The 26977-nt window shown below is 39.9% G+C and overlaps 1 protein-coding gene across 8 annotated transcripts in view; it reads right to left on the reverse strand.

Annotated features, from left to right (window-relative positions):
* ches1 (checkpoint suppressor 1) overlaps nt 1-23710 on the reverse strand; it is a 31350-nt gene extending 7640 nt beyond the window's left edge. For 3 of the 8 annotated variants that reach the window (XR_004775798.1, XM_027000771.2, XM_035524194.1), the window contains exons 1-3: nt 23527-23710; nt 10919-11502; nt 864-1000 (exon numbers count right to left, since the gene is read on the reverse strand). Coding sequence is in view for 7 of the 8 variants with exons in the window: in XM_027000771.2 (XP_026856572.2) it covers nt 864-1000; nt 10919-11437 (656 nt within the window). In the remaining variant the exon portion in view is untranslated. Of the gene's footprint in view, nt 1-863; nt 1001-10918; nt 11503-12584; nt 12747-15927; nt 16047-16209; nt 16377-16941; nt 17081-17175; nt 17231-23526 lie in introns of those variants that run through there. The other 5 variants (XM_035524196.1, XM_035524197.1, XM_035524195.1 and 2 more) reach the window with 5 other exon arrangements.
* Between the last annotated feature and the right edge of the window lie 3267 nt (nt 23711-26977).

Below are 26977 nucleotides of genomic sequence, written 5' to 3' on the forward strand. Positions count from 1 at the left end.
TTGTGAACTGTGATGTCAGCCAGTAGTGAGGGAGTGATTTGGAACACAGTGGTGTATTGGGCAGGTGAGCTATCCTCAACCCTCCCTTCACACCCTCACAAAAAAGACAAAGATGAGTGAGTTGTTTATAAACACACACACACACACACACACACACACACACACACACACACACAAGCCAGAGATTAGATATATTTTAGTTCCCTCTGCTTTAAAAAAATCACTTTGCAGAAGATGCGAGAAGGCCCACAGCCACCTGCTGTTGCTATGGAGTTTAATGTTGCTAAGGCAATAGTGTGTTTTATCACAAACTGTCTGTCCTGTCTTGTTTTTGTTTTTTTTACACTGGCCAGACAAACAGCTTTGTGCTCCTCAGCACCTGGCTCAGCCCTTGTGTTGCCATGGAAGCATTCTGGTCACCAAGACAACAGAAGTGTGAGAGAATGAATGGTTTATGGAAGGCAAAGTGCATTTTCTCTAGTCTTATGCCCAACACACACACACAGAGTCAGGTTAATCTGCTCCTGGAATCTGGAGTGTGAAGGAATGTGTAGAAGCTGACCCAAAACCAAGTTCTGTAGAAGTGAAAATTCGCACCTCATTCCTGAGCTAAATCTCACCCTGAGCAGACATGGAACAGGATGGACCATGAAAACTGACACTTTACAGATCGACAGCTCTCGTTATTTGCTTTTTTAGTTTTTCTTTCTGTGTCATGCATTGAAAACTGAGCTGTATCAATGTATCATAGCAGTGTAAGTGATGCAATCAAAATCAGGTTTTATTTTTAAATTGCTCATTTACTATTAGCTTTCTGACTGTTGTAAAGGCAATAATTCATTAATCCCAATGAAGGCAATTACCTGCTGTATTGCTGGGGGCAGGAGCGGGTGGAGATGGGCCACTGAGCATATGGCTGATATGGGGTCTTCTTCAAAGCCTGGATCAAATTGTGCCTGTATTCAGGATCTATAGACCACAGAGAACCTTTACCTATGCTCTGTGAGGGGACAGAGAGAGACACACAAAGAGAGAGAGAGATCAAACCCTCAGGGTCCTGCACAGAGGGTAAAGTTGTGATAACTTGATTTTGTAGAATCACAGTCTCCACCACGTCATCACAAGCACGGTATCAGAATAGTGAAAAGACAAAAATGTGTCATGCCTGGTTTTGCCAGCACTGGGATGGAGAAGCATGCAAAATTTGAGGCCTCATTCCTCCATTCAGCATAACAATTTAAAAAAAATCACTAGAGTTGCAGTTCACTCCAGTCCATGGTAAACAGTACATTCCAGAACATTCCACTAGCATTCCCTAAATGTTTCCTCAGGCCCAGCCAGACTCTCACTAAAGCTGACAGGAAATTAAATGAAATTGAAGAGGATTAGAACGGTCATATCTTTCCACTACTGATCTAATATTTGCCACTGTGATCGGTGCTGTCGGTCAAAGACAATGGAGCCTTTTTAACTTTTTGTCTCTATGGGGCAACACTTGGGTGTATATTTAGATCAAAGAAGCTCCTCCTCATATAATTATTCTACTGACAATCCATGAAGAGATTTCAGGAGGCCCCCAGAAAAAGCTTCTCAAACAAGGCATGTAATTCGATATCCTACTCTTTTGATTTTAACAGTCATGTGCATGATAAAATAAGGGCCATGATGGTGCAACAGTGAGCTTTAATAACACAGATAGTAATTAGAGACTTGTATTTTATTAGTTTAAGATAAGTTGTAGAGTGAAAAACTCTACTGAATGATGGTGTGTATTTTGTTTGTGTGCATATATAGGGGACAAAGAGAAAGAGGAAAAGAGAAAAAAGCACAAAGACTGGAAGACAGAGTGCGTAAGAAACCCAGTGTCAGCGTAGTGTTGTCTACTGTGGGTGTGTGCCGATACTGACGCTCATGAGGTCTTCATTCACATTCCCACTGAGCACAGTCGCTCCCCTGCCAGGCCCCATATGCCCTCAGTGAGACCCACCGTGCCTGGGCACCAATGCCAACAAATCCCGTCCCTACAGCCTGCTTCTGCAGCATGTTGGCATGTGCCCACAGCCTGCAGTAGGACAGCACCCCCTTGATAATGACAACACTAACACCTCCTTCGCTAATCACCATGACAACACCCCACTTGCTAATCCTCAAGGCAACAGCCTCTCATTGATCACCATGGAAAGACCCCTGTTACTAAACATCACTATAGCCCTCTCATTCTGTAGGGGAGGAAGGAAGAAGAGCTACAGCTGGGCTGTTCTGGTCTCCAGGGTAACAGGCCAGGAGTCGGGGTGGATGGAAGTAGCGGTACTGACATGGGGCATGGGGATGTTTTGGTGGACATCATGCAGGAGGAGGATGAACTAGGGTGCAAGCAGCCTCCAGATCATACAGGAGTAGTCCAACCACATATGCCAACAGTCATGAAACCTGGCACTTAACAGAACTTTATTTAGAAATACTTAAGGATAAATACATGGATTGTGGATGATGCAGGCATGAATGGTATAGTAACACTCCTGAATAATTTTAAATTCCACATTATAGGGATTAAATAGGGATGAATGAATAAATATTGATATGTAATAAATATCCATATTAAACTATGTACTTTTCATGTTGCTCAAGTACATAGATTCATGAAGCATTATTGAATATTTCACCTCTAGATAAATGACATTTCACCTGTGTTTGAATGTCTGTGGCACTTATCTTAAGTTTAGCTGTTTATCAATTTATTTCTTACACATGGCTCAATATAAGTTGACCGAAATGCTTTCAACACAACGCAATAAAGTTTATCTTGTGGCAATGTGAATAACTCTTGCCACATGACTGGGTTTCATGTTATCCCATTTATTCACTCATTATCAATATGATTAATATTCACAAAGGAAAAGGAAATTGATTTCCAAATATAGAGGTTTGCTCAACTTGATTCCTTATGTTGTTTTATACTAATAATATAGCTTGGAAATTTAACTAACATTACTGTTATTTAGATGTATTTTTAGAAAGAAAAAAAAACATAACTAGCTAGCTAGCTAATTGTTCTTTTTAGTTTTTCATAGCTAGCTTAAAAGCCAAGTGTCCAAAACAGGCCATTTCAATAACACATAAGTGAAAAATATAAATTAAATGTTTAATTTGTGAAGTAATTAGGTAGCTAACATTAAAAATAATTTTGTTCAATTTGCAGTTTATGCTATGGGTAACTAACTAACTACCTTTAACTTTGTGCTTGCTAGGTTAACTTTTTCATATGTTTGACAGCTATACGAAGAGCATTAAGTTTGAGACCAAGGACATAATTATATTATCTCTATCATAATGAAGCTTTCTAAATGCAATGCATTATATAAATCCATTGCATTTAGAAACTGCCCTTAAGAGGCTCTTTAATGTATACTTTGGCCATTATAATATATATAAGCGGAGAGTTCACTAAGAAACATGCACACTCCTGTTATATTCTGGGTCATCTTGAGTCCACAGTCAGTGGATATTCATGATTTAAATATATATATATATATATATATATATATATATATATATATATATATATATATATATCATCATGATCTGCACTGTGTTGTGAGTACAGAATGTGTAAAAGGAAGCTGCTAACTAAAAAAAAAAACAGATGACTTCAACCTTACCATAACTAGGCAAGTATTCATTTATAGACACTATACAGAGTGACACAGAAATAAGGAAATACTCAAGTCCAATTGAAGAGATAGAGTCACTGGGACTCCTCACACCCAGGATGGATAAGAATTTGTCCAGCTTACCTAATGTTTGGTGAAAAGTCTGCCAAAATGTGGAACTCAAGTTCACCCATCCATTACATGAAATCTGAGGCTGAGAAAAGCACCTATATCATGCTGTGAATAGAGGAGAAAGGCAAGGACCTCTTCAATACATTGGCAGTAACAGCAGACCAAATGGAGGTTTTAAAGACTTACTATGACCATACTGAAGCTTATATCATGCCTAAAGCAAACCCCATTTTTGCTCCATGAGAAAACGCAGAGAGCAAGTGAAATGAGAAAATGTAGAGCGCAGTTTGTTACTGAACTTATATTACTTATGAAAGACTGTAACTACTCAAATAGCAATGAGTTGGTCAGAGATAGAATTGTTTTGCCACAATCTCCCCGATGGTTTATTTGTAATCAGAAGGTTGCTGGTTCAAGCCCCACCACTGCCAAGTTGCCACAGTTGGGCCTATAGGCAAAGTCCATAACTCTCAATTGCTCAAGTTGTACTCAGTCACAATTATAAGTTGCTTTGGATAAAGCCATCAGCTGAATTCCATAAATGTAAAGGAGATGCCCAACTGCAGTGGTGATAACAGAATGACTAATTCCATTATTTCCTTGAGGGAGGGGGGGGGGGGGGGGGGGGGGGAATCACACCAATGCAGATCCAGCATGGTGTACATGCAGTAAAAAGACTGGTATGGCTAGGCCAAATGAAGGATACAGCTCCAGTGGGAGAGAGCATAGTAGTGGCAAGGAATGCCCAACTTGGAGATGCTGGTGCCAAAAAAAAAAAAAAAAAAAAATGCAAGAAATTTAACCATTTTGCCAAAGTGTGCAGAATGGAGAGACAGCAACAACCCTGAGAAAAAAAACACACACACAGACACCAAGGACAGTTGTTGAGGGAATGTTGACAAGCTATTCATTGATTCCATCATAAAACAGAATGCAAACACATCCAGAGAGCAAGCATTTGTAGAGCTGGAAGTAGGTCAAAAGAGGAACAAATTCAGATTCAAAATAGACACAGGTACTCAAGCCAATGCAATACCCACCAGCACATTCTACCAGATGTTTGAAAGTGCAGTCCTTGATCTGCCATCTAATAAGATCTCAGGTTATGGTGGGCATGCAGTTTCCATGAATGGTTCATGTAAGATGACACGCAGGTCCAGATACAGCACTATTGGACTTTGATGTTGTTTCCACAAATTCCACAAATGCTCCCCCAGTACTGAGCATGAGAGCATGCCTGGACTTGAACTTGATCAAACTGGTACCTGTCATTAATGTACAACTCCAAACATCTTGCAGCATTATAGATGAGTTTGCTGATATATTCCAAGACTTGGGTAGCACTTGCCCCAAACCCTCAGTCATACCAGTGGCATACTCTCCATGACATATCCCTTACACTCTGCAGCCAACTCAGATGAGCTAGATGAAAGAGATATAATCCAAAAGGTCACTGAGCCAACAAATTGGTGAAGACCATATTATTGACATACATTTCCAGATTCATTCTTGGACTATCTGAAATGATTGTTCTGCTCTCACAGTTTATGCTAACAAGCATTGAGATTGTATGGGACTCAAATTACACAAGATTATCACACAAGAGCCAGGTTTTGTCCATACACACTAAGGCCAAACAAAATATTCTAGGGCTCCCAAGTTGATGCTTCCAAGAATAGCTACGTAGCATCCATAGATTCAGTGTAACAAGCCAATTTCTTGTACACCTAAATCACTGAATGAAACTGAGCAAAACTGTGTAAAAATTGCAAGAGAACTATTTAAGTTGATGCTTGGCTGCAAGCATTTTCAATAGAGCAACAGTAGAGTCAGACCTCAAGTCACTGGAATAGATAGCAAAGGCATAGAAAGAACAAAAGAACTAATTGTATGTTGTAAAATGTCATCACTCACACACACACACACACACACACACACACACACACACACACACACACACACACAAAAGAAATAAATATATATATATATATATATATATATATATATATATATATATATATATATATATCAGGAGATCACAGCCCTTAGTGTTGCAAGTGTTCCACCTTCCACATGTTTTCTAGCTCTTCTTTCCTGTCTTGGTATTTCTCAAGCTTTTCGTGTTCCTTGTTCCTGATGTTGCTGTCAGTTGGGATTTCTACATCTATAACTTCAGCCCTCATCTGCTGTTGATTAAATATATATATATATATACACACACACACACACACACACACACACACACACACACACACACACACACAAAAGAAATAAATATATATATATATATATATATATATATATATATATATATATATATCAGGAGATCACAGCCCTTAGTGTTGCAAGTGTTCCACCTTCCACATGTTTTCTAGCTCTTCTTTCCTGTCTTGGTATTTCTCAAGCTTTTCGTGTTCCTTGTTCCTGATGTTGCTGTCAGTTGGGATTTCTACATCTATAACTTCAGCCCTCATCTGCTGTTGATTAAATATATATATATATATATATACACACACACACACACACACACACACACACACACACACACACACACACACACACACACACACAATAATATACCTCTCCAGAATCTGTTCAATCTGCTCCCTGCTCTCACTAAAGATCACAATGTCGTCTGCACACATTATAGTCCATAGGGAGTCCTGCCTGAGCTAATCGGTTAAACAGTACATCACCACTGCAAACAAGAAAGGGCTCAGCGCCAATTCTTGATGTAATCCCACCTCTACCTTGAAACCACCCATCACTCCTGTGTGTCTTACCATTGTCACACTGCTTTCATACATATCCTGCACCACTCTTACATACTTCGCTGCTACTGCAGATTTTCTCATACAATACCACACCTCCTCTCTTGGCACCCTGTTATATGCTTGAACTCCTTCTGCCCATCTTTATACTTCTTCACCAAAATTCTCAGAGCAAACATCACATCTATAGTGCTCTTACATGGCATGAAACCATACCGCTGCTCACTAATCCTCACCTCCTTTCTTAATATGCTCACTAATCCTCACCTCTCCATTTAATCTGCTCACTAATCTTCAGATCTCCTCTCCACCCTTTCCCATAGCTTTATGCTGTAACTGATCAACTTTATGTCACTGTAGTTACAACAGCTTTGCACATTACCCTTATTCTTGCAAATGTATACCACGAAACGACTTCTCCACTCTTCAGGCATCCTCTCTTTCTAAGATTATGTTAAACAATATGGTTAAGAACTCTACTACCATCTCTCCTAAACATCTCTATGCCTCCACAGGTATGTCATCTGAACCAACCACCTTTCCACTCTTCAATCATGCTCTCACTCAGTTAAGCACAATCTTTGCGAAAGTAATAGCGGATAAACAACCACCATCAATGAAAAAGGTGCCAAATACAAGCAATTTCTATTTCTCCATGAGACTTAACAATACATTGCACCCATCAATACATAGTTTGACCCACTGAGCAAACTGATCCAGCTGGATTGATGGGGGCCTTGTCCAGACTGTATGTTTCAGGTCTTGCCATAGTTGTTCGATAGGATTCAGATCAGGCCTCATAGAAGGCCACTTTAGAATAGCACAATGTTTTGTTCTTAGACATTCTTGGGTGTTTTTATCTGTGTGTTGTTTTGGATCGTTATCCTGTTAGAGGACCCATGACCTGCGACAAAGACAGACCTTTCTGACACTCGGCAGTATGACTTATTCAAGAGTGCTTTGACTGTGTTGAGACTTCATTGTGCCTTGATTCAAGGCACCCTGTTCAAGATGCAGCAAAGCATCCTCAAAAACTGATCTGTTCAGAGGACATTCTATCAGAAGCATTTTGACTTGTCAGTATGTGTTTTATCAAATTCAACTCTGGCTTTTTTTCCCCCCCAATGGTGGAGTCCTCCTGGAACTTCTTCCATGAAGCCCACTATTGCTCAAAAAGTGATGGATGATTTCCTCATCATGTATTACTGCAATGTACAGCTTTACACTGGAGAAGGCTTTCTGAGCAATTTGTTGAACATCAGAGTTAAGGGTTTGTCATTTCCAGTGGCAAGGCATTTTAATACTAATGGACATTAATGGCATATCTGTTTTCATTGCCAGTTGTTGCTATGGCAGCAATGAAATTAGGAAACTCAAAGAAAAAGATATGCTCTACACTCTTGGAACTTTAGAACCCCCTGGAATGAATGTTATGATTCATGAAACATCTACTTTTTCAAATATAACCTAGGTCCTCCTCCTACAAATTCAGAAGCACTTTGCTGGTACAGCTGATGAAGGAACTCTGTTCAAAACATCCTGGTAGTTGTAGCTAAGTCCATTCCCTTCAGTCTTACAGACTACATTAACCTAATATTTTGTTGCACAACCTTTAGAGGCAATCACTACAAACAAGCAATTTCTATCTCTCCATGAAATAGAAACAACATATGTTCTCTTCAAATAAATAGGGACATGGTAGTTGTAGCTAAGTAACAACTCTCTTTATGTCATCAGTCCCTCCCATGTTCCGTGTTCCATGTTTTCCCTGGCTTGTGTTTGTTTGTTTTTTTAGTTCCATGCCTTAGTTTCGTTTTCTCCGCCCCTCGTTTCATTGCTTACACCTGTCCCTTATTTCTACCTTGTTAAGTTCATGTATTTAAACCCTGTCGTGTGCCCTGGTCTTGGCTGTTCATTGAATGTTTATTTTGTATGGTCATGTTCCTTTGTACGCCGTGCCTTTGTGTTTATCTGAGCTTTGCCTACCATCTTGTTATAGCCTGATTTCCCTGTTTGCCTTTGTGTGTTTTGTTATCATGTATGCACGTACTCTCCGTGTCGGCTCTTTGACCCTGGACTGCCTTAACGACTCTGATTCTGCATTTGCCCTGAATAAATCTCCCTCTTCTCCGCACGTGTCCGCCTCCTTACCACTCACTGTTACACTTTAGTCTTAAAGACTACAGATTTAACCAAATATTTTGGTTAATATAATACTTAATATACCCTAATATGTTTCTGTATAAACAATATAAACTTATGTTCTCTTCAAATATTAGATCTAAAAACAAAACTGGTCTTAGTGTCTAAAAGTGTCATGTGCTTGTTAGTTTACCATAGGACCTGAAAAACATTTAACTGGCCATTTCACAAGGCTTTTTAAAATATAAAATAAACCTTCATGTATTGATTTCATGTACTTAATATAAAGTCATCAATACATATCATATAGAATACAATAATTCATGTTAGTGCAACCTATAAAAATATGCTCAGTGTTGTATCATTAACTAATTCTGCATACTTAATATAAATTCAGATCAGGATATGTTCTTTAACAGTTTTCCACAAGGCATAGTGAACAATAATGAATGTGATATAGACATCTTTTGAGTACCATAGGCTTGGGGTCTTATGATATTTATTAAATATATTTAAATTCATTCATAGTCTTAATGTGAAATATATAATAGTGCTCACTAGTGTACACTACGCTGTGTTGAATTGATCCATTACATTAAAAGTATCATTATACATTAATGAATATATTCAATTAATTATGTCATGAATTATGTTATTGTTTTCAAAATATACAGATAAATTATTTGTTTTATGTATTATGTAATTATTGTATTTACTTAACATCTAACCATTTAATTCAGTTACAGTCCATAACATCTTTACAAGAATGACCAGACCAGTGAATTAGCCCACAAATGCACATCCATGCTAGTAATTTTGATTATGATACCTGATATTCTGAGCAGGCAGCACTGATCTATAATATAAATCAGTAGCAAGCAAGCTTTAAGGTTTGAGGTTACCCATCATACAGAACATCGGACAAATCTCACTTGGAGCATTTCCATAATGCATGCGTACACTCACCTTACACCACTTACACCACAACCACCAACAACAAAAACACCTCTATGAAATCAGTCTTGCTGTTGCTGGAGTAACAGATTACTTTTCAAGTCAACGGCAGCCTGGTTGCCATGGGAATAGGTATACACAGTAAACTCTCAGCACAATAAGAGACCAGATGACAGGGTGGAATGTGAGAGTGAAGGGGCACACACACACACACACACACACAGTCATACACACTTATAAAAATACATACTTACATGCATCCCCCGCCCCTCCCTTACTTGTATATTATGTATAGTATGGAAAAGCAGTACCAAGGAAAGTGGAGCTCCTCTTTGCTGGCAGACTATTACTGGACACTGAAGAGAGATGTTTGAGTCCAAAAATAGATACTTTTTAAGTAAAAAGTTTGTACATATTTTAATTGCAATAGCAGCCTTATTTATGAATAAGTAGCCTAATATATATTTATTGTAAAATGTAATTGCTCTGTCACTTAAAAAAACATGACTGATAGAAAGCTTCTAAAATAATTCTAAAATAATGTAAAAAGTGCAATTTTTAAGTACTATTTGTGGAGCCAAAACTTTTACATTGTGTTGCCCAGTGTTTTTTTTAACACCATTGACACTGACTTTTCTCTGAACTATTTACATGACATGACTTTAATGTCTGATTAGCTTCAAGACAATAAAAGGCAGTATTAGAGTCCCTATCCTTTCACCTCCCCTGTCCCATAATCATTCTGCATATTTACTGCCTGTCTCACATACAGCTCTCCCTCACTGCAATGTTTACTACATGTCTCACATAGATCTCTCTCCCACTGCAATGTTTACTGCCTGTCTCTTATAGCTCTTAGCCACTCCACTCATTCTGTGCAGATTTCTGTTGGGTCATTTCCACATCACTACACCACAGAAACAAACACAGCCTGAATGCTTTCATACTTCCATCTTTCTCTCTAAACTGTACATAGTTATGTATGCAGAGCCAGAGAGGAGCTACAGTGTAGCTGTACATGAAACAGTACCTCATGAAAGTAGCAAATAGTATTTTAAAAAATCAGCATACACCATATTCAAACCAAATAAAGTTAAAAATCACACACATACATACACACACACACACACACACACACACACACACACACACACACACACACACACACAACCCTGAAGACAAACATGAAACTGAAACATGGAGTGATGAAATATTGATGTGACTCTTTTGAGAGAATTACAAAAGTGCTAAAGTACATGTTGTCCCCACCTGACTACGATCCTTATCGACCTTCTTAAAGCACTTGTTGAGTGACAAGTTGTGACGCACTGAATTCTTCCAGCCAGTAGGGGCACTAGCAAAGTAGGGGAAGTGTTCCAGGATCCAGCCATAAATGTCTTTAACAGGAAGCCGCTTGGATGGGGCATCCTCGATAGCCATGAAAATGAGGCAACTGAAGGAGTAGGGTGGCTTGCAGCTGGGCCCCATCATCACCCCACAGGGCTCACTAGGCTTCTGCAAGGAGGAGGAGGGCAAGGAAGGTTCACAGTAGCGTTCGGTATCCTGTAGGGGGCTCACACTTCGGAGGCCCGGGTGGCCCAAGCTAGTTAGAAGGTCTGTGCTCTCATGTAGCCAGCTGAGGCTAGTCAGCTCCTCATCCTCAGCCCGGGAGAGTGAGGCAGACAGGGAAAGGGACAGGTCCCCTGCTGCTGAGTCCTGGTAAAGCTGACTCAGACCCTGCGCCACGCTGCCGCTGCTTGGACCCTCCGCTCTCTTACCGGGAGGCATGGTGGCCAAACCCACACAGCCGGCTACTCTCACGCAGCCTGCCACGCCCACACAGCTTGCCACTCCTACATGTGAAGAGAGTGAGAGGAAAAAAGAGTGTTACAGTTCGGAGCAAATAACCTAGATATATACATACTGTATAACTATGTTCATCTAATAAATTTTCATTTAAAAGTATATATATATATATATATATATATATATATATATATATATATATATATTAGTCAAACCAAACTTGGCACTCAAATCAGTCTTAGGTTATATTTTCATACTTTGTATCCCATATTTATTTTCTGTGGCAAAACAGTAGAAATACCACATTCAGATCCCTTTTTACACTGCCCATTTGAGATTGAGCAGCGTGCTTTATACTGCAGGCCTTAGGTCGCTGTGGGGTGCTCAATTCAGGCTTCAATGCATAAATGCTTATTCTGGAATGCGCAATCATCCATGTGACTCCAGATGTTTCCGTTGAATCAGGCAATGTCACCATTCCATTTCCAGGAGATTAGGTCAGCCTGTGGTCATCCTAAATATTTATCTTTAAATAGTTTTTTGCTAAACATAGTTCACTGATTGTCAGCTAATTGCATCACTACATTCTACAGAAATACCTCTAAAAGTGTGTGCATGTGTGAGTATATGAGTGTGTGTGTGTGTGTGTGTGTGTGTGTGTGTGTGTGTGTGTGTGTGAGAGAGAGAGAGAATATAAGGGCTATGGGGTTGGCTTGTCTGAGGATAGGATTATAGTGGAAATCAACCTGACCTATCCACAGATACTTATCTAAATAAGAACGTATCACACAGTGCGCAAGCCAGCATGGGTAATCTCCTCCCAGAGCCCTTACCTTCACCCCAGCTATAATCAGGTGTAACTCACACTCTAACAGAAGGAACATGAATGCCCGCCCACACACACACACACACACACACACAGAGGTTTGTGTATTACTATAATATAAAGTCTTAACTAAACAGCAATGATGTTGTATAAAGCCTACTTATAATCACTTGTCAGGGAAAATAAATGGTTTGCTCTGTTAGGTTATTTCTTGGAAGAAAAAAAAACACTAATATTCCTAAAGTTCAAGTTTCAAGTTCAGGTTAAAGTAAACGCAATTCCATCAAATCTAATGTTACTTGCCTTTATAATTGCTGCACTTGATCAAGCATGCCTAAGGACTTAAGACACTCACTGTCAGATGTCACTCAGCAATAAATGTATATAATGTGAGTGACTGACAGCTGCCAGCTTCAGAGCAGCTTGACTCACAGAGATCAGTGGTATGGCTCATCCTCACAGCATCTATATCCAAGGCAACAGAAGGACGACATCTTCAATCATTTAGGACGAAGAAACATATTTACACAAAACACAGATCATCATGGTACCCATGCCACACAGTTGAAGTGAGGTTTGTGAGAATAAGTGTGCTTTGAGGATGTCAGTGGTAGGGGCTGGAATATTGTGTAGCCATGTATGCACAACAGATGGGGAGTTGGCTGTTTGTTAAGATGTTCAGGGTTCTTGGAGATTCTAAGGGTCTTTCTGATAGCAGATACTGTCATTATGATTTATTGTTTATAAACAGCACCAACCAGACCATTCTGTTTAGTCCCATGATATGCAGTGATAGAAGGTCTTGGTAAATGAGTAATTTAAGGTCTCACTTATTAATCACCAAACATGATCACGTAAAACTCTATAAAATGACTGATTACAGCTTTCAGAGGAAATAATAGAAGATTTGAGGTCATGTACTGGGAATTTCTCTCTAAATCTATTTCCTTGTCTTTATTTATTGGAAAGAAAAGATAATAAAATGGTAATATACTGTGTATGTAAGATGGCAGCTGGACTCTAGTCATGGAAATTCCCAGTGTCTATAGCACACTGATAAGCCTGATGATGGTCATACTCTAATAGCCTGACAACGACTTTATGTAAATGGTCAAACTCCAACACCTTGATTTTACTCTAACATCCTGTTTATCACTGTTGCAGGATGTTGGACTCTAGTAATAGACTACATTACTTTCCCTGATTAAACACACCTTATTTATCTCATTAGTTGCTTCACAGGCCTTCCACAAGTCAAACTGAAAGAAAAAATCTAAGCTCTATTTAAGTGCTATGACCCTTCAGCACCCAGGTTTGATGTTATATGAACCCAGCTAAATACAGAGTCACTGAGGAGGCTGCATGCCCATACTGCTCATGCAGCAGCTCAGAGAACAGACACACATATGGTGCTGAGCTTTACTGCTTGGGTTTCCATGGCGCTACTGCCACAAAACATTATATATGACAGAAAAGGGCCATCTAATTTTACCGTTGCTATGACGACAAACTACTCCAGCAAAAGCCCATCGGAGCTGGCAGTGAAGTTCTCCGAAGGCTGTGGATTAATCCTTTACTGCTCTTCCCCCTCACTCCACACTCCTCTCCCCCTCTCACTCCACATTTATCTCCCCCTGTTTCACTCCACATTTATCTCCCCCTCTCATTTATCTCCCCCTCTCTAACTCCACACTCCTCCCCTCTCCCCCTCACTCCGCAATCCTCTCCCCTTCTGTCATTTCCCCTTCACTCCATTCTCCCCCCACTACACACTCCTCTCCCCACTCACTCCACACTGCTCTGCCTCTCTCACTCCACATTTATCTCCCCCTTCTTTCACTCCACACTCCTTTCCCCACTCATTCCACTCTTCCCACTCACTTCACACTCCCCCCCACTCCACACTTATCTCCCCTCTCTCACTCCACACTGCTCTTCCCCTCTCTCACTCTACTTATCTACCCCTCTCACTCCACACTGCTCTTTCCTTCTCCCACACCAACTTTAGTCTCAGACTTATTTTACCTGAAGGCACAATCTTAGGGATTCAGCAGGAGTTCATAACAAGCTGCGCTTCAGTGGTTGAGCCAGACAGTTTTTATAGCATGGCATCAAGATGCATAATTACACATCTGGCCCAGTGTTTCCAGACTGATTAATTTCCCAACCATCTCAATGAATATTTATTTGTAATGAAGCCATGTAATAAATAATGACACTTGCTGGGCTGAACAAATGTGGCCTAATCTTACCAGTACTGGGATCGATGTGGAGAAGAGCAAACATGTTGCTTGTTGGCCTGGGCCAACACAGTGCATCTGCTCTACATGCCGTTCCCAAACTGGACTGTCTGAGCAGGGAGTCTGAAGGAATGTTTCTATATTACTCTCATCTTCATTCATGCTATTTTCATTTATTATGACACCGCTATCTTTTTTATATGAAATCTGATTGATAACGATCAGTTTGCATTGTGATTCTACAGACAGACAAGGTGCATCTCTTTCTAAGACAACCATCTCTCTGTTGAAGGGTGTTAACCATAAGTCTGAAGTGCATGCACAGTGACCTGCTGCTGGTATTAAAACATCTAAAAACCCCAGATTTTGCTGCCCTGACATTGCCCTGTTAGCTACATGCCATTATGTATCGATCCTTTAACAGGCACGTTATACGATGTCCTCTGTGACAATACATGCTCGGGCAAGAAGAATTGCAATTTCCAATATTTGAAGCCAAAAACATTTACATTGTGTTAATAAAGTTTAATGTCAAGAAAGTAATGAAGTTAATAGATGATGGGCTAGAAGTTAGAACAGGGTGTAAGATGATTTTAGAGTGCACAACTGTTAAACAAACCACACAGCCATTTGACTCCTAAATGAGGGAACATACACTTGGAGAAACAAGGGCCAGTCAAGTTGCAACCTGCCCTTCAACATGACAGAGTCTTTTACTAATCTTGAATTAGGTTTGCAGGTAATCGTGCAAGAAAATCAATAGGGTTAAATAAATCTGAAGTGTACTTTTGAAGTGTTCATTTGAAAGAGGCAAGTTGGATGCTTTCATTCACACACTTCAAGAGTTAACCCTAGAGATTTTGTGAATTAAGCCTGTTGGCAAGTGATATATTTTTGAGCAGTGTCAGATTTTGTGTTCTTATTTATGTGCAGTGTATTAAAAGATTAAGGGTATGTATGGACTTAAAAAAAGGTTAGACGATTATTGAAAGTCTTAGTGTGTGTGAGTACTATTTCAACGCAGTCTCTCAGAGCGGTCACGAGTACATTTTCAGTGTTCTCTTACTGATGTTTTCTGAACTCATGTTAATATACACATTTAAACCAATTTTTGATTCATTTGTTTATACTCCAAAGTACAAAATGTTTATTAAGTCATGTCAAAATAGTGAAAATGAGACTGAAGTGGTTCAGTTGCATAAAGTTAAAAAACAAATTAACATTACATAAGAAAAATTAAAACATCCAGTTTAAGAGCTTCACTAAGCAAAACTACTGAATTGTGTTGGACAGGTAATTTCTTACTGAGCTTATCTGTAAAATGAAATATTAAAACTATACAAGAGAAAACAAATAAGAGAATTCTCTCTGAATGTCGGCCATGGTAAGGAAACGGATATACTCACCCCCTACTCGGGCCCTGAAATATAGTCTTGTTTAGTTTCCATTTCCTGTGTTCCCATGACAACAGTGTTAGGGCACACTAGGGCATACACATTCGGCCAACCAATCAGGCATCACATCTCTGCATCAAAGTATGTGACCCATTCGTGCAGCCAACAGTGTCAGGGTGTTGTATGAGCAATGACAGGAAGGTGCAGGGTCATTTTCTAATGGGCTTTTGACAATATCACCCTCCCCATGTTAGGTTTGGGTTAGGATTAAAGCTCAGTAAACATCTTTCTTACCTCCAGTGTAATATGTTTTTCTTTTTTCTGTGCTGCTCAGAGTGCTTGTCACTAGCTGTTAATGTCACAAAGTGCACTTGACGATCACAAGTGCAGAACAGCCATCAGGTCATTTAATCGATTGATTCTCTTTATTTCACACTGCCCCCAACACCATACCCTTGCCGCTACTCAAAACACAGACACACAAACACACAAACATGCACACAAATAATGCTAGGTTAATAAGATCAACACTAACACTGGCCATCTCTCCTCATCCACTACAGTCACTGCTATTGGAGGCTGACTACACTCATTTGGCTGATTCTCTGGCTATTCTGCTCCATCTCCTGAGCTTGGTGAAGGTGACCTGGCTAAGAATCACACCAGTTCCAGAGCAAAGAATCCCTGCTCACTCCCTTTAGCTGCACACACCACATGGGTTCAATCCCAAATGATTCCCTACTCCCCATGAAGTGCATTATACTGCACCCAGGATAAGAGCATTTTCTGTGGCATGTACTATACTGTAAGTCACGAAAGGGATGTTTAGAATTCAGCCCTGCATTGTACCTTCACTTCTGCTCCTACATAGAAAATAACTGGATCATACCAAAGTCCTTATAGGCAAGTCTGTACACCCAGGGGACATCTTTACAATACCAGCAGTTATTTCCAGTTATACGAGATCAGGGTCCTACTGACTTGAATGCAGATCTATAAAAATGAAAATAATAGCAAACATATTACTTGGCCAAAGGAGGATGGGCCTCCTCTTTGAGTCTTGGTTCCTCTCAAGGTTTCTTCCTCATGTTCTAGGAAATTTTTCCTTGATACTGGCACCCTTGGCTTGCTCACTGGGGGCTTGGGCTCTGCTTTGTGACAACAACTGTTGAAAAAAGCACTATATAAATAAATTTGACTTGACATTTATAATAAGATGTTTAAAATCACTGGTAAAATCCAACAAAATAGCATAAACACCTTTTGGCTCAAGTAAAAACATCTGGCTCAAATAAGAGCAAAAAAGGTATTTTTCAGATTGTTACATCTATGCCTTTCTCAATATCAAGGAGTGAAAGTCTGAAGAAACACCAGCCGTCTGTTTTCTGCGGTCAACAATGGATATGATCACCCTCATTCACTCATCACTATTCCTTATAAAAACAATTTAGGGAATTAGCCATTGTAACAACACTGCAGTTTCCCAGACTACATTATATGATACTAAGTCCAAAATCAGTCACTATTCACTATGCACTTATTTATAATATCATAAATGATTTAATTCACAAGGCATTGTACTACAGCCAAATGAGTGTGGAATGTTTCAGACACACTTTACCATTACAGCTGGATGCCCCATGACTTTTGAACTTCATGACAAAAATGTTCAGATTAATGCATTGAGATAAGCACCCACAAGCTTTTAAAATTCATGCGCAACAGTTTTAAAAAAAAATTACACAAAGACCAAAATGTTTTGCAGTGTTACACTGCAAGCTAATTGGAAATACAAAACGAAAATATAAAGAGTATGATCTTACAATGCAACTTTAGTCAACAGCTGTGTTGTAAAGACAGAACACCAAATCTGGGTTAGAGCTAACATAAGAATAGCATAGGCCTTGTTATGGAGCAACATGGAGTTTGGTTCATTTTAATTAAAAAGCAGGAATTCCTGTAATATAGCCACATCTTTAGCTATAAAAAGTATATTCATATTCCATAGAGTAGCCTGTCTCTTCTAATAATAATGCCTCTGATAGTATGCGGTATATATACATTTTCAAGATATGTATACTGTACTGTATACATATGATATAGCCTGCATAGCCTACTTATTGTCTGAAAGTTCTATTTTGGTTTCATGTATAACATAATATAAACTGATTCTGTGCTATTTTCCAAAACTACAAGATAGCATGTAATATGACATACCTTATAAGTATAGGATATAATATACATCTTATAGTTACATAATATTTATTTAATAATATGTAAGATGTAAAATATATATAAGACATAATAGGGTCATAAGTATAGGACTGCATAAGCAAATTTCATATGTATATGACTGTGTAAATTCAAGTATAGGGTGTACCTAAGTGTGGAGGTAGAGAATTTCAGAAGTGTATATCTGCAGGAGTACAGAGCCACACAGTTGCACAAGTGCAAGAGTACAGATGTGCAGGAGTACACGAGTATATAATTACAGAAGTGAAGGAGTGCAGGAGTGTATACGTACAGGAATTCACAAGTGCAGGAGTGTATATGAGCAGGAGTGTATAAGTACAGGAGATCAGGAGTACAAGAATGTATAAGTGCAAGGAGTACAGGAGTATATAAGTGTAGGAGTACAGGAGTGTATAAGTGCAGGTGTACAGGAGTGCAACAGCTTAAGTAGTAAAGGAGTCCCTCTGTATTGGCATGTAAACTCTTATGTGATACTCAGTCTCCACTTTCCTGGGTGCACCTACACTATGGCCATATCTAACAGGTTGCCAAAGCTTTTACAGTCAATTTTAAATGGCAGACCACACAATTGGGACCGTTACTCTGTGATCATGCAAGTGGTAGAGGCCTTTACTGGCCTTTCTTATGACTGACCAGGTATAGACCTGGCCCCAGAAGCCAAGTGTTACTTAGCGGTGGTAATATCAATAATGTATTGATTTAAGAATAAAAAAATGCTACTAAAAAATAAATATTGATATAAATAAATGCATCTGTATTGTTTATGCATGAATATGCCTGTATAACAACAGACTTATGCATAAACTGAGTATGCTCTTTGTTAGGTATTATATATGCATATATAATAGGTATAATCATATAATATGTGTATATTGTTCGTATATATGTGCAACAGTTATCTCCTCTGCCCTCTTTTTTTAATAAATCTGGGTGCAGTAGGGCTCATGAAAAATCAATCCCCTCTTTTCCACATATTTGCATTTATGAGGTAACGAGTGGCCCAAACTGTGTATAGATCAATCATCTTTTTGATGAATGAGGGTCCTACGGCTCCTCTAGTAGGCATCAACACAGCCAGCCTGTCCTCAGCCCCCAAGCTCCCTCCTGCTGGGAATGCCATGGCAACAGCTATTCCCTCCACCTGCTCTGTCTTCAACTCTCACACTGCAATATGACATTATACTCTATACTCTTAACTACGCGTTGAACATCTGCCTTAGATTTTGCCTCTGAGCCATACAAGATGAGCAGTTTGTAAGAATACACCAGTTTGCGTGCTAGAAGTGTGCCAGTTTGGTGCCACTCTCTCCATCATCTGGCGGGTGGTCATGGTGGATGACTGGGCCCTGCTCATGAGAGTCGTTCTGCAGTGGATGCTGATGGAGGGGCAGTTTGATAGGTCTTGTCAGAGGTCCAGCAGTGAGGTCCGATAAGGCCACAATGAAACAGGCTCAGAGAAGCAGCCTAGCAATCTCATATCCTGCATGGAGTGCAGGAGGTGCAAGAGGGGAGGAGCAATGTGCAGAACCAAAGAGAGCAGATATATGGTCATGCCCTGTCCTCCATAACCCATCCTGCTTTCTTCATAACTTCTCCTTGCTCGACGAGTAACCCTGTACCCCCTACCTCCAAAACCACCTTGCTCCCCTGTAAACAGGCCAGGAGGATGGGGTTTCCTCCATAACCCCACTTTCATTCCTGTGTAACCCCACTTTGCTCATCCTGTTATGTCATCTTCTGTGCTCCATAACTCCATCTTGTTCCTTCATATACACTGGTTGGTGCTTTGTTCAAAATCTCCCACAATCCTGCAGTCCTAATGTGTTGTTCCTTTAACAATAAGGTCCTCTCAGATTCCTGCCCTCGGAATCTCTGCATCCCCCTCTCATGTGACAGGTAATATTACAGGATACTGATGGGGAGCTGTTTTGAAGGGGGGTGGCTATTACTCAGCCCTCCTCAGTCTACCCAACACATGCGCAACTCAGCTGGGAGGCTTAGTGTTAAGGTGCAGGCAGTGGGCACAGCAATAATGCTCTAGCAGGAAAGCAGCAGTGCTGAGCTCATGTGAAGACATCATTCATCCTGTGTGGAGCTTGAACTGGAGGTGAGTCGGACCTTCTAACAGCCTGTCTCTCTCTCTATCTGTCTCATTTGCTCTGTGGTCCCGCTACAAACTTTTATTACCATTATTTCAGAACAGCAGCATGCACACTTAACTCCATCTCACCGTGAAGAGACAACCAGGAGAAAGTGACCTTCCTTTCAGCTAAACACACTGATCAGCTGTTCCAGTTTTGGGGGGCCATCCCCAAAAATAAATGCCCATGTGAAAGTGAAGGCCATGTTACAGAGAAACACTGTGATGTAAAATACAGACAAATACACACAAAAAATGGCTAGCAGCATGTGATGAAACACACTTAGCGTTCTTATTTAGTTCAGTTGAACTGTTGAGGGAGGGCAGGAAGTCAGATGCTGCCACTGTTATGATCTGCAAGTATTGTGTGTGTGCGCGTACATATGTATTTTGTCCTCACTCCTGGGTGTGTATAAGCTTGCCTGTGTTTACCACAGAAGAAAAATCTGAGCCATGACATACTCATTACACTCTTAACAAGTTTGTGCAACATCTAAACCTCTCCATGCAGGAAACAGCATATCCAAACATTCGACCCAGTGCAGCACATGCAAAGCACTTGACCAAGTGGTGGAGAGTCACGTTAAGGGGCACCCGCACCCATCTGTCCATGCTGCTGGCTAGTGCATGACATACAGGGACCTCCCTTCCCTTCCCCTCCCCTCCTCAGTTGGCCTCACAGGCCCCTGCGTTGCTGCTGTCAGCGCCGGTCCTGCCGATATGCTGACATCATACACAAAGGTATTTTTTCCCTTCAATGTGCCAAGGAGCGGACCCACGCATGGGACGCAACAGAGTGGCTAGATGGGTGAACGTTGAGTTGCACAAGCAACACGGAGCTGGGGGGGGGGGGGGGGGGGGGGGGGCAATGCTAAATATATGTGAGAGAGGTTTATTTAAATATGTACATATTTGGTAAATGACCACTGCTGGTTCTTTGGAACACGATGATGCAATCTATTCTGTGTTTCAGTGGAGTGAGCAGAAAGTTGAAAGTGTGAAAACAGGACAAGACGTTCATTGGATTTAATAGATGGGATGTTATTATTGCTTTGGAATAAGGTGCCATGGTTAGCTCCTCTCTCAGAGGGTTAGATAAAATCTTTGATTACATTAATTGTACTAGTTTACTTTAGAACTTTCAGTGATATTAACTGGAAGCTCTTTAGCTTGGTCAAGACCACCAAAGGCGTCATCAATAAAACAGCTGTAAGCTGAGATCAGCGGAAAGCCCCAGAGTCATGCGAGTGAGCTGCCTCCTGACTCCCTAAAGTCCCGCGGTGCAGAACACAATCTCACAGTGCAGTCTTGAAAACAAGCTTTCAGATTCAGGCATATTAAAGGTCTGCGACTCTGGACAGCACAATTCGACAGGTGAGAGGAGACATATAAGTGCATCCAGGTCCAACTGGAATAGTCCTATGCAGTCGCTGGCAGAGATTCCTTTGGCCTGGTTTTCTGCATACTTTAAAATTAGTAGATGTATAGCATTTACACTGGTCTGGGTGATGAGACTATAGTGATAAAGAAGATAGTTATACAAGGATATTTGATTTTAAATGACTCAACTCAATATTAAAAAGTGAATTCCTGGGAAAATCCTTAAGATGACTATAAAGCTCATGCTTTAATTAATGCTCATGTTTCCCAAAACTCTACACTTGTGCATGATATCCAAATATGACCTCACTTTTAATAGCAAGAGAAAAACAGATTGCGCTTACATCATCTCCCTCAATGTCAGTTATATAATGGGCTTGTCCCAGTGATAACTGCATAAAGCTCTACACATTTGAGAAACAAAGGCATGACATCATCACTCAGCCATCTCACATGTCATCACAGGGTTTAGTTACAGTGTTGTACCTTGTAGGGGGAATCATTAGCCTGTCAGAAATAGCAAGTGCTTCAATACCAAGTTTTGATTTTTCTTTCTATCACATAGGTAGCTCTCCGTAAAAACCAGAACATAAATCTACACACACACAAACCCAAACACACAACAAATCTTGACAAAAACAAACATCTCTAGACCTTAAAGAAAGATGACCCTATGAAGAATAAATACTGAATGGTTGGTGGGTCAGTAGTAAGCTCCAAGGTCTTGGGCAGAGCTGGAAAGTAATAAGTCTCTGCCCCAGCAGATACCTTCTAACAATCCCAGCATAAAGTGGCTAGACTCCTGATGGCATGCCACACAAACACAAAACCTGTACACAAAACACACTGGTGTGCACACATACATTCACTCACACTACTTCCCTCAGCACAACATTCTTCCATTCCTCAAATAAGTTCAAGGACATAACGGAAGGCAGTGAAGAGGAACTCGCATGTATGCATGCTCACACACACACACACACACACACATATATACAAACACCAGCGCCTGAATAGTAGATTTGCTCTTGCAAATAATTAATGCTTACAGGCATGCGCACATATAATTCAAATCATCTTTAAACTCATGCAAACATATGTGATCATACTTTGAGCTTGCACCGAAGCACACACACGCACATACACACCAAAGTCATTGCATGATGAGGCGAACACAGACACTCACACAGACACGCATGTGCCAGTGTATGCACAGTCAGAAGATGTTGGGAAACAAACAGTCTCAGCTGTCACACCACACTGAGCCTCTCTCTCCACTGCTGCTGTGTGCTTTGTCTGCCTCTCAAAATTAGATTACTGCTTTTAAGAACAAACACACACACACACACACACACACACACACACACACACACACACAAACACAACATGCTTATCTATCTACGTCTGCTGAGATTGCCAGTTCTCTGTAGAATGTCTGTTCAGTACAAGGCTGTCCTAAAAAAGGGAACTCCTCCTTCAGAAAGAAACTTCTTTCCAAATTCACAAAATGCTGTGCTCTGTTCAAATACAGATTTCTGAAAACGTGCCCTCTTCCAGGAAAACTCCCTCAGGGCTCTTACTTTTCCCCTGATAAACCTTCCTCCCAGACTAAAGGAAAACACCCTTGAAGTAACTGGAAGACACACACACACGCACACATACAAGTGAGAAGTATTGCACACATGCAAGAGAGAAGTATTTGCCTCAAGTTTAGTGATAACACATGTCCACATTCCTTTAGAGAAGTATTTGGGTGTCACCAGAATACACAGAAACACATTTTGCTTCCTCTACGAAAAGCTCCCTTACATACAACCACGGACCATTATTAAACTCACCTTTTAATCCTGCTCCTTGCTAGGCAAACACCTCCACATGTAGTTCACTTCACAGTTCTACTCGCTTAGTTCCCACATCTAAACCCCTCCATTTCCAGCACAGGGCTGTTCCTACATAGACCACAGCAGCAGCTGTGTTCTTCTAGTCTCCTTCGATTTCTCTCTCTCTCTCTCTCTCTCTCTCTCTCTCTCTCTCTCTCTCTCTCTCTCTCTCTCTCTCTCTCTCTCTCTCTCTCTCGCTCGCTCGTTCTCTTACTCTCTTTCTCTCACTCCCTCTTTCTCCAGTTTGCCTTCTCTCAGCTGTCCTAGACTCAGCTGCAACCTCTGAAAAGAAGGCTCCGCCAGGTCCTAGTGCCAGTCGCCTCACTGAATGAACACCATTGTCTGTATTCACACTTCTTCAGAACCATTTTTCCATACTGTGTCTGCTACCATGGGGGGGATGACCATGCCCCAATAATCAATCAGTAGGTTTAAACAGTTAGGTTTAAACAGATAGTGAAGATCGCCACATTCTCTTTTGCAGGTATATTCACCAATAAACACAGGGACGAGTTGCATGTTTACGTTCATGTACTATGCTATCTGTGGCATAAAACAAATCAAACAAATTTTGAGTATGAGCATGAAAAAAACACAGTTGACACCCAGTTGTGAATTGTGTCATGTGTGCCATGTGTAAAGCCGCAGCATAACGGAGGCTACTAGAAAAAAACTGAACTTATTAGTCTTTGTTTTAAATCGTTTCACTGCTATATATTCTGCACCTTCATAGCTTTGAAGATTAGATGTGTGTGTTTTAACCCCCAATAGGTCTGGAATTGCCACTTAATGGTTCAGAATCTAAATTTTCAATAATAGAAAATTCATTTTGTTGAATGTACAACTTTAAAATTATTGTAATATTATAATAGAACAATACACCTTTATAAATATCCAATCATTTATAGGAAGCAATAAAAATAAATAAAAATGCAGATATGTCCAGGACAATGTAGAGTGGTGTAGATAACTACAAAATGCCTGAGAGGCTGTCTAGCATTGAGAATAATGTTATAATAAAATTAGCATCCAGAAGTAGTGAGCTAATCTCAAGGCAGATATTTTCAGGAGAACTTATTAGTACTTAGAATTTCAGTGAATCAGAAAAGCTTTCATACTATCATCAGGAGATTCCAAGTATGATCCCAGTGATGTCAAAGCCATCTATAGCCTGGAGCCTGTATGAGCACAAATTGGCCATGCACTCAAGGAAGGGGGGGCTTTCTCTCCTTGTCAATTACAGTGACACTGACCAATTGTTTACATTTATGGCTTTTAGCTGACACTTTTATCCAAAGTGACAAGTATGACAAGTCAAGTATGTTAACTACTGAGCTGTGCATCTGTGAGCTCATATGTCACAGGAGGGGTGGATATCCTCAAAGTGTGTTATGACTCCCCCTGATGTTGCATGACCTACAGCTCGAAAAGATGTGGTGATTGGCTCCATGTGAATTGAGGGAAACCCATGACAGCCCTCACCCTGTGACAGGGGAGAATTGAGTCTGTTCTTAGAATATTTCTATCAAATATGGTTTTTAAGTTACAGTTAGGATATATGTATTTAAGAATGAACTTCCATTACCTGTACTGTCTATTTTCAAATGAAGACTAAAGAATCACCTCTTCACAGTCACTAAGCACTTAAATATGTACTTATGTATTTAACAAAAACCTACTTTTACTTGTTTACTGTCTTTCTTCCACTCTGGCCAGGGCTTCAGCTTGAATAGTATTCTTAACACTGATCTATTTATTATAACATGAGGATATGTATTTGATAGAGACAATTTCTGTAAGTCACTCTGGAAAAGGGCATCATCTAAATTCCAAATGCTGTAAATGAGAATGTAAAATACTAAATGAAAATAAAACAATCTAGTATCTGGTTTACATTATTTAGGTTAACACATTTGCACATTTAATTCACACTGCACATAATCATGCATGCATGTTTAATTCATACTGTGTTCACTCTGGTGGCTTTTACCTGGGGTGTCTCAAGCAGTTTCTGGAATGTTTTTGCCCTAGGCTGTTTTGCACCATATATAATTATGGGTATTTATGTGATAATCTATTATGCATGAAGTCTCCCTTCAACATTTGCTCCTGTATATTTCCTCTCTGGGATCAATAAAATCCATCCATCCATCTAAGATATTATTTGAATTTTATATATCAGGAGCATTTTGCCACTGCTTAGATCATATTTGTACATACTACATAGTCCCTGGTGAGAAAACTCAGTTTTCTATGTCTAATTGGATGTGGAAAAACACCTGATTGTATTCAGTTTCTCATGATAGTTTATTGGTGGCATCTGTGGTGAACCCTACAACTGGACAAGGTGTTTGATGGGACCAGATCTAGCATCAGTAGCTGTCCATCGAATATCAATACAGGACATCAAGCCATCTACAGGTCTGTATGCTGTAAATTCCACTTCAGAGCAGCTGGAAGGGTACTAAATAGCGGTGAGCCGTTAACAGCACATCATCACATACTGCAACACTGCTACTGGGAGTGGTTGTCCCATAAGCTCTAATGTCTGAATGATTAATCCATGCTGCAGTTGTCCAGGTAATGATAATGTCTTCCAACTTTCAACTTTCGGACATATCATACCAAATCTTGTTTTCCAGGTATTCTGTTAAATGTTTATTTTTAAATCTGTCCTGTACTTTGCTGTGCTTTCTTGGCCTTAACAGTCCAATCTCAGCTCATTTGGTACACTCTCAGCAAAGGAGAGAAATGCAAAAACTTTCACAGTACTGGGCCTGTGAATCAGTAAATCAGAGGCTGCCTAGCACTTCATGCAAGTTAAGACAAGTGTCTTATTTAGACTCAACTGAACAATCAACTCAACTGAAACAGATAAAAGCAATAAAAAAAAGAACGCTGTTCCAGTCAGCAAGCAATCTAACTTCTCTATAAAATATTTTTGTTAAAATATAAGATATATAAATATATTTTAATCTTATATAAGGGACTTGTGTCTGACACTTGAAATTGCATGCCATTGTCTATGTTCGTTATTGTTCATCTGTAGAGGTGAAGTCAAGTTCCCATTTTTAAAATGATTATTTTCAAAGGAACCATTTTTGTTAGATTTTTTGTGATGATTAATATAGTGAATATACAGTAAAGTTGCAGTATGTTTACTCAGCAAACAGTGATGAGTATGTGGTGTGCTTGGCTGGGTGCTGACTGGGGCATTACATTTATTAACATTTTGACATGATCTTGGGCCTTCTTTGATCAGTGCTGCACAAGACAAATACATATTTGCAATATTTTTGTCCATAAAAATATTTGAGCTAAACTGCACTATACTTAAACCTATACATAACACATCAAATGACCCCACATACACAAGATAATTTTTTTTCTATTTGATTTCATTGTAAAG

Source organism: Electrophorus electricus, chromosome 3, assembly GCF_013358815.1.
Source record: "Electrophorus electricus isolate fEleEle1 chromosome 3, fEleEle1.pri, whole genome shotgun sequence".
In the NCBI taxonomy this organism is placed as follows: domain Eukaryota; kingdom Metazoa; phylum Chordata; class Actinopteri; order Gymnotiformes; family Gymnotidae; genus Electrophorus; species Electrophorus electricus.